At 37.9% G+C, this 9804-nt stretch overlaps 1 protein-coding gene across 1 annotated transcript in view; it reads left to right on the forward strand.

The window, feature by feature from the left end:
• LOC117104061 (DC-STAMP domain-containing protein 2-like) overlaps positions 1-9804 on the forward strand; it is a 13024-nt gene that overhangs the window by 1702 nt on the left and 1518 nt on the right. The window contains exons 3-11 of the mRNA XM_033244717.1: positions 393-563; positions 975-1076; positions 1587-1784; positions 2618-2671; positions 3131-3388; positions 4005-4169; positions 4582-4749; positions 5722-5962; positions 6452-6582. Coding sequence (XP_033100608.1) covers positions 393-563; positions 975-1076; positions 1587-1784; positions 2618-2671; positions 3131-3388; positions 4005-4169; positions 4582-4749; positions 5722-5962; positions 6452-6582 — 1488 coding nt within the window. The remainder of the gene's footprint in view (positions 1-392; positions 564-974; positions 1077-1586; positions 1785-2617; positions 2672-3130; positions 3389-4004; positions 4170-4581; positions 4750-5721; positions 5963-6451; positions 6583-9804) is intronic.

Genomic DNA, 9804 nt, shown 5'->3' on the forward strand with positions numbered 1-9804 from the left:
GTCATAACTAGCCCAGTAGTTAGGCAGATTTAACTTATATGCTTGTGGTACACCACATAGATAGTTCTGAAAAGAACTGTTGTTGTTGGTTGAGAATATCTCGAAGTTTCGATTGAGTTGCTTTAATCGTTTTCAGGAGAATAATATCTGCAGAAATCCCAAAACAGTGAACTAATTATATGTTTTTGTTTGGAGAGTCTTGCTGGTGATTGATTGAAAACTAAACAATAGCCAGACTACGTCAGACGTGTGAAAAGATTTAACTTATCGGCTGTGTCGTACATTCCGACCATAGTGATGTCACGTTATATCAAGAATCATAATATATATTTTTTTTTTTCTGGGCAAGAGGACCTTAATTAAATGTTTTGCTTTCTACTTTCCATTCCCAGGTAAAGGGCGAACTATTCTCATGGCATACGGTTTCATGTTAGTGATGTCTGGTCCTATGGCTAACCTGGCCATCAACCTGGATATAGCGAGTCAGAGCCAACTCTGCAGTGCGCAGCTTGCAGCCAATCAAACAAAGGAACTCTTCGAACTTGCCACTGCTCCACTTGCTGGTATGTTTTTCTTTTTTTCTTTTTTTTTTTATTGTTTTAAACAACAATCATAATATTAATCACAGGTAGGCCTATAGTATAATGATTACTGATATTGATAATTGATAAAATGATAGGCCTCTAATGATGATTACACCACCTTTGGGAGCTGGACGTGTGGGATGATCTCAGGGTTTCGGTCTCCAATTAGAGGGTTAGCTTTGTGTAACAGATTGAAGATAATGGTAATTTTAAAAAGTGGTTTTGTGTTGTGTCCGGAGTTTTGCTTGAAGTGTAAAAATGGTGTTAAAGGGGTCTCGCATTGGAGAGCGAACTGTATAATAATGATCTAACATTAATAATATATAAGCCTAAAATCATTATTGATATTTCTTTTAATAATGCCTTTTAATTGCTTTATTTTTTTTAAAGTAATCTTCAATCGTTTGAATGATACGATACAGGAGGTGAAGGAAGTTACCGACCAGATCAGGGACGCATTTGAGGTAGTACAGGAAGCACTTGACTCTATAGGTGAGTACCGGTATCAAATCAAAATCATCATTAGGCCTATCATTACCATAATCATCATTATTATTGCCATAAACCTCACCATCGACACCATCACCATCAAGATGCGTTTAAGTGTTTGTAATCATGATATCAAAACTACCTGATGCTATACACCTCACATAATACGTTTAGCTTTTAAAATGTGTCAACGGAAGTGGGGAAAATAGCGTAAAGCTTTGTGTTTAAATTCTCCACACTGTTGTTACAGTGTATAATGTAAGGAATCTTTATCCAGTAAATAATTATCAGTCTAGTCCCTCCCTCCCTCTAGCAAATTTACCCCTTACCAACTCACTACAAACGTGCCTCCTTTCAAATTCGCCCCCTGAACATCCAAAGTCGCCCACCACCACCCCTAGAAACTCTCCCTAACAAACTCTCACCTTAAACACACTCGCCCGTTAGCAAACTCGCCTCCAACTAAACTTTACCATCAATGAAGTTAAAAATGTTGTATATTTTGATTTTTAGGCGGTATAACGAGAAGTGTTTATGAATGGATGAAAGATACGGTTAAAAGATGTAACGAAAAGTTTGGAAAACCAGAGAGGGCGTGTTACAATGGTTTACTTAAAGGAAAAAGAAATTGCAAAAAAAAGGCGCCGAAGATTTTTGATTGGGCATGTAATATAGTGGATATTGCTAAACCTGTTTGTGGGATTATCAAAGGTAACATTTAATTCAAGTGAGAAGTATTTTCCTAAAGTATGATTAAGTTACAGTTTAGTGTTTTTAGCTTAATTATTATTATATCCAAAGCGTCAACTAAACTACTAATTTAATATCAATAAGCGTATAATCATGGAGCCTATTAATCCGCAAGCCCCAAATTCTTGCTGAGGTCCTACAAAACGACAGCGTTAACGTACCGGTACGCTTAACACGTGAGTTTGTGGGACAACACGCGTGTTTGTTTGACAAGCGCGTATTACTTACTCTGACCTGATTGGCCAGTAGTTAAGTTTGATTGACAGTGGAGAAAGGTTACCGTAATTATTGTATTATGTGGTTCAACAATCTCCTACTTAAATGTTTCAGTTACATAATATAAATTTGTTTTTTAAAACATCAAAAGCAAATATGAACTGGTTTGTCTTATAGACATATCAATGTAATGCATAAGTGAATCACAGTACCCAGTTAGTGTGTTTTCTGTCTTCAATAGAAATCTTATAATTTATATTTTGTTATGTATACCACTTGGCCTTATAGCTCAGTTGGTAGGGTATCCGACCGGGTAACGGAAGGACTTGGGTTCAAATCTCGATGAAGATATACGCTTTTCTCAAATATTTATCATCTTTAATTACCACCAGTGTAGAGATCTGCCCCCATACCCAACTAATATTATTTTAAAAAAAAGTTGTCTCTGTGTCTGCGGTTTTTTGCATATTGCATGTTCACAATAAACTAAACAAAATCAGATCGTATATAAAGTATTCATTTGAACGAGCTGAATTAATTTTACATGTGCAGAATCAACGTTTATTCTTTATTTTCAGTTGGAAAACTGTTGTGCCATATCTCTGGCAAGATAGCAAGCTTTGTATCTAAAGGTAAGTTGCATGCCGTGGAAATACAAGCATGCTTAATTGTGAAGTTTAGAAATGAGATCAACACTAATGAATATTTTACCATCAGTGTGGTGCGTTTATATTTAAGTATCTGATCGTTCAGCCCCCACCCCCACCAGTGCGCACAAAACACGTTTTACGACTGCCAACGACCGTCATAGGTCTAGCCTAAGAAGGCAAGCGCGGGCGAATTCGTTTGGCTTGAGAGGCGCTATGATAGTGCCTGTACTCTCGGCAACCATAACTGTTTTATATCGTCATTGCCTAAAAAAAATATAATAATTAAATTAGTAGCCGCCAAATCAGTCAACTTTGCCGCAAATATTTTCCCTGCTGATTACATTCAACAAGACTAAAATTAACTTTAGGACTCCACTGTGTATGATAGTTTTGACATCGAATGCAAATAATCATTTGTTTTATAATCTCATGTTTTATTAGGTGCTTCGAAAGTGATACAAAAGATCAAAGACGTATTTTATGTTAAAATCGAGCTGGATCATGAGTTCAACTTGGAGAACAACTTTTCACGCTCAATTGATAATATTACCGGAAGTATGGCGGAGGAAATCAAAGCTCGTACCAAACAATTTCGAGGCTTATTGCGCTTCACCAACCAACTGTTATCCCTCAGTTTCATATGGTTGTTTGTAAAGTACGAAAGCGTTGCATATGGAATTATTATTGAACAGCTAAACAGTTAATTATTACGGTCGTCATAATAGCAATCACAATCGCTATCTTCATTATCAAAATCATCATTATCACCATCATCTTCATCATCAATATCACATCATCACCTTAAAGCCCCATTCCCGGCAAAATTTCAATTTTTAAGAAAAATCTAATTTTTGTATAATGTTATAAAGATTTATAAATATAATACGGAATTACTAGTTTAACTGAATTTAGACATTCCTAAGAATAAAAAAAAATGTAAAATAAGGCTGAAATTTGATTTTTTTTTGTGTTCCACACAAAAAATAAATGCGGATGAATTTTTCATGTTGATTTTGCGATAGGTCGTGAGAAGAAATATCGTAGGCCCCGAAAACATTAGCCTATCCAACGCTTCTGGCTAGGCCTAGCCTTACCTCGATTTTAGGTTCTGTTATCACACATAAAAACGGCCGACATGATATTTTTCGTTGCTAGTATTGACACTTGTGAAATATAATATTTCATAGGAATTATTTCAAATTTGTTAAAATATATGTGTATATAGGTACAGTATATAAACTATTGTTTGATGGCTTATGTTTATGTATGTGTTCTACGTTTTATAATATAACAGATATATTTTGCAATTTTACAGCTTCGCTCCGTATGGCAAAACCAGAAAAGCGCAAGTTTGCGATGGGTTTGGTGATCTGGTGTACCCACGCCCTCTATACCGGCATGATAATTGGCACCGATTCCTTCATTCATTGGTTTCTTACCGTCATCCGAAAGCACGCCAACATTAAAATAGAACTAGAAAGTAAGAAACAAAACGTTGAATTTTGTTAGAGAAAAAGTACTCGTGTTTTTCAATTAATTTTAGTCAGTTCATGTAGGGGACCACTATGGAATAATTGTCTTTTTCGCAATTTTAGAATTAGGCCTATCCGCCCGATATGCCTGTGCTCTATTGGGACATGATCATTTCATGTTTAGTTGTTGTCTGATTGTTTATAAGATGATATTGAATAAATTCATTTTTTTTAAATAAAAATATTCCAGCTCATTAATCGATAGTGGTGGGCTGCACCAATAAGAACAAATCAGGACCCACTAATTTAATAATCTAACATTTACCTTTACTTTACAGCAGACACAGACAGATGAATATGGATAAAAGTGATGACATAATATTACCTTTTAAATCATGTTATGTGTTGTCTTGCTTTCAGAACCTGCATTTGTTGAAGTAAAGGTGGAAGGGGACGGAGTGATTGCAAATGTTTACCGACGTCTTGTGGAGTCTTTTGAATCAATGAGCCAACTGAATATTAGTTTGGACGTAACAGAATGTCTTCCACAACCGAAACCACCAAACGTTGGTTCTTACGAAACAATAGGTACTTCATAACCTCAGATTTAACAATGTAAGATGTAGGCTCCTAACTGATGGGTTTGAATCTTGGTCCGAATGCATTTTTTCTACAAGGACCGTTGCAGAAGCGTATCCAGGATTTTTCATAAGGAGGTGGGAAGGATGGTTGGGGCAGGGCTGCCAAAAAGTCAGATGGTTTGAATCACCTCAGCCCCACACCAAATCCGTCCCTGCTCTGTGCTTAGTTAGAAATGTTACGACCTTTAAATTGTCACTGAGTAAAAAAAAAACAAAAAACAAAAAAAACTAATGAAGATACGGTAACTAAACCCACCGCCATCAATTGAACAACACAGTCTATATGTCAATGAACCAATCAATCAAGCAAGACTAACCAACCAGGTAACTAACACCACCCATATATCAATCATACTTTTATTCATTCATTTCCATTCATTCATTCAGTCAATCAATCACTCAATTCGTCAATCAATCAATTAGCCAATCAACCAGCCAAACAACAACCAATCAGTCGAGAGTAAAACTGTTAAAAATTATAATTGAAAAGTTATTAACATATCTATACTGCAACTATTTTATATCTAAAATTATATTATATTTATTAGATACAATATGTAGACTATGAGTATTATGTATATCGGGCGCTAAACAAGCACGTACTTATCAATATTATTTATTATCATATACTGCCCTCTAGTGTTCTCATTGTATAATTAATTCATAATTATAAACATTAACACTAATATTTTGCAATTCGAAATTATCTGCATTCAACTTCGTTTTTCTTCTGTTACATAAATATGTAATAATAGGCTTAATATTCAACATAATAATATTTATTCTTGTGTAGTGCATAATGCAAAAAAACCTATGCTTTATATTAAATTAATTATTAATTATTATCATTTAATGAATCAATAATTATTTATATTATTTATTCATATTTATAAATTGTATGTTATTCAAATTTTTACAGGTATAATATTTGCCATGACACTGGTTATGGTTTTTACTGAAGCATACGGTCTACGCCTACGCCGTTTTATTGCATCATTTTACTACCCACACAGAGAACGGCAGAGGGTCGTCTGGCTGTACAATAACATATTGAAAAAACGCGGCGGGTTTCTGAAATATTTACGAAAGCAGATGAAAGTTCGTATGGATTCATCAGAAGATATAGAGAAAATTAGCATTTGCGATAGAATAGCAGCAAAGTAAGGGCACAAATAAACAATTTTAAAGATGAAGGTAGAACCCCAATTAAGGGGACACCTTCGGAACCCAAAACTAAGTGTCTCCTTAATAAATATGTTCCCATAGTAGTATGTTACAATAGGGGTGTTGTATTCCAAATAGATATGGTCCTAAACAATCATCGTCACTATTATACTAACTTAGCTTGAATATTACTAACTGTTAACAATAAATCCAGTGTTAGATCCACAGTTGTGGAACAAACGGGGGACACATCCCCTTCTTTGACTGAAAACATTACAAATTGTCTTAATATTGTTTTCTGCACTTATCTTTCACAGTGGCGGATTAGATGTGTATAAGAGACAGAACCTAGCCTACATATAGCATTGAAGTACTTATTATTAAAAGTTGAACATTTTAAAAATATCATTATGAGAAAATAATATGAATATAAGGTAGTACATTAAATTAAATGTTCTAACTACCTAAATTGTTATTATTTTTAGCTCAAAGTTCTGGCGAACAATCTTTAAGTTTATGGGAATGAAGAAGAAGAAGTACTGTGTAGGATGCGGGAAACCAGGCAAGCCTACTGACTCGAGTAACTTTAGGCAATGTGATAATCGAAAGTGCAAAAGTAAGTTGGAAAAGTGCGACTTACATTTTAGGCCATGTGATACTGACAAACCAATTGAAGGCCCTATTTTTACAGTAGTTCAGAGGATCGTAGGAAAAGCGATATATCCAGATTCTGCTCGTTAGACGAAAAAAAAAAATCTGGGTAGCGAGGGTAATGCGACGTCCGAAGCACCGAGCCAAAAGGGGCGAGGTGGTATGGCCTACTAGATTGAATAGTACATGATATTATAATTTTAACTTGATCAGTCTATGACTTTGTTTTAAAAGTAATACCACACTATAGCTTAATCACGGTAGCATAATCGGATGCAATATTGAACGTAAACAGGTAATAGACCTATGTTATCGGATCGAAACCCAATTTGCCGAATGCCAGAATACCGAGTCCACTTTACCGAAACCCATTCTGCCGAATGCCAGTTTGCCGGCGGCTTAAAAACATGAATCACAGTTTTCCGAAGCCCAGTTTGCCGAGAGTCAATTAAAAGCAGTGAAACATTAACAAAAAGCTTTACATTCACGATGGAACACTATTTTACCATACTGCATCTGTAAGGTTGAGAATTCATTCAGGAGTCATTCCAACGCGATGCGATCACTTTGTATTCGTATAGCGGTCTGTTAAAACAAACTTGATCAGCAGAATAAAATAATTAAATAGGCCAATCAAAATTTCTATGTCAGGGGTCCTGCGGACCGCCACATGAGTGCGCATAGGTACGCCAGCGGCCACTGATAATGTAGACCTAAAGAAAGTAAAATATTATCTGCTATTATACACACATGCCAGTGGTGGCTGCAGGGAGTCCAACAAGTCCGACAGGATATATGAATTAAGGGGCCACTAGAGGCTCGGTCAGGGTAGCGGCAAAAAAAAAAAAAAAAAAAAAAAAATCTCTGCTAGGGTTTGCGGGAAGAGTTTTTAGGGCTTAGTAGGCCTATGGCCCAAATTGTTGTTTTTATACCTTACCATAATATTAGGGATTGGCAATCAACGTTATTCTGATAGGCAAATTATTATTTTTGGTCCGAACGACCTCGTCATGGCGTCAGGAAACGGGGGTAGAGGGTTGAGGTGGGAGAGGTATACGAAGCTTAATCCTTCATTTCATTTCTAATTTTATCTGATAGCCATGCAGATGCCTTTCAAGTGTGTTTTCCCACGACAGCATCGTTTTCCAGTATTTACCTTTCAAGTTTATATAAATACGGCTCCTCCCTGTTCCACCCATTAGGCCTATGTTTTCAAAAGCACAGTATGCTGTACATTCGTAGGACGTGCGTTTGTACGACGGTGAGTGCAAGATTCGGCAAATGTGTTCGGAAACTGGGTTTCAGCAAACTGAGGATTGACATGATTTCGATGAACTGGATTCGGCAACCTTGGTTTCAGCAGAGTGGCCATGGACTCGGCAAACTGGGTTTCGACAGACTGTTCGGGTACCATGTTGTCATACACACACAAAATAAATAAATTGATACCCGGGTTGGACGTAGAACCTTACAGTAATTGCACAACATGCTGCTTTTAAAACTACCCCTATTTTCCTAATTTACCGGTAACTAATTAATGGACAAACTAAAAGTGACAGCCGCTATTTACTAGCCTGAAGGGATTGGAGTGAATCTAATTGTTTGCGGTCTGGAAGTGGTTTGACTTGAGTGATCTTGTAACGCGTGTAGCGGCTAGTTGGAAGGCAGCATATCATAATGATTTTTGGCCCCAAAGCCGGGCACTCACTGCGAACGACGGACGTCGGCCTACGCTACGCTATAAAGAACGCAACGCGGCGACGTGCGCGCAACGGATCGTTTTTAATGACGATCCATTCAGACTGCCACCAAAAATTTAGCGTCGTCTATCGCTCACAGAGAGCGGAGTTGGGAACGTCGTGCGGCGGTCGTACGACCGTCATACGACGCATTGAGTGCCCGGCTTAAATAATCTGTCTGGAATGTACATCCTTAAGGCCTATTGGGGTTACGCGTGTACCATCATTATTGAAAACATTTAGGGTGGTTCATTGTAATTAATTGTTTTAAATAATGACACAGATATTGGGGCCCGATTTTGAACTGTTATAACAAATATTATCATTATGGTACTAGTAAGCCTACTGTACCCTCAGTCTATGTCCCCATTTTCTTGCTGAAGCCCAGAAAACCGGGAACGGAAGGTCGGCGGTTGATTGGAATCCTGGGCCTACAATTATGGGACTGTTAAGGTGATCGTTAAGATGCTTTCCGTCGTCCAATCTCAGGATTTCTGATTAAAATCCTGTCAATGTCAGGCTTTTTTTCTCATGACTAAAAGCAACACCTCTTAAGCCTCATATTATGGCTTCATAGAACATCGCTTTATTTGGATAAATTATTAAGAGGGTCCCGGATTTCATTTGACTTTCTGGCCTTAACAATTTATAGACGGTGGACCCTTCCAACTTAGCCTATGGCAGGCAGATAGGGAGTGGAGATGTTTTTCATTCGTCATAAAATAATCCTGTGTTGTCACGCCCAAGGATTTGAACCAGGAGCCTAATATTGAAGGGGAAGCATCCCTCTAAGCTACTATATTGGACCGTAATATCGGCGCAGGTTCGAACTGCACAATAGTCTATGGTTCTGGTGGTGGAACAAGTTTTCTCGAATAAGGACTATAAACCATAGGCCCATGTGTACGCCTACATAATTTGGCTCATGAGCACTTTAAAGTACACAGTACATCTTTCACGAGACAATTAGAGGGGTACCCCTATGTGCTGATCCATTCAGCCCATGCCTGGGTACCGTTTTACCGGGTAGCTCAGCAAATATAGACCCTTAGGGGTCTGAAGCAAGTTATTGTAAAGGGCAACTCAGACAGCGTCGGCCGACGCAGCCCGACCCGATTTATCGTCGGGGACAGTCTTAAGCCGTCGTGAGAAATATTAAGCATGCTTAATATTCTATGACGCGACTGCCCCCGACGCAAACCTTAGCGTCTGCGTTTAACTCACACAGCATGCCCGACGCGACAACAAAAAAATCGCGTCGGGCTGAGTCGTACGACACTGTCTGAGCTGGCCTTCTAGACCGACACGATCGTCCATACTTTGGGCGGCCCAATCGTCTGGAAATGGACTCGATGCCTCTTGGGTTCCGATCCTCCGTCACCCGGCTGTAGCAGCAGCACAAAGCTACACTATACACAAACTATGACTCATGCCGCCTGCCTCGCTAC

Source organism: Anneissia japonica, unplaced genomic scaffold, assembly GCF_011630105.1.
Source record: "Anneissia japonica isolate Jap-2015-1 unplaced genomic scaffold, ASM1163010v1 scaffold287778_len1315358_cov176, whole genome shotgun sequence".
Classification (NCBI taxonomy): domain Eukaryota; kingdom Metazoa; phylum Echinodermata; class Crinoidea; order Comatulida; family Comatulidae; genus Anneissia; species Anneissia japonica.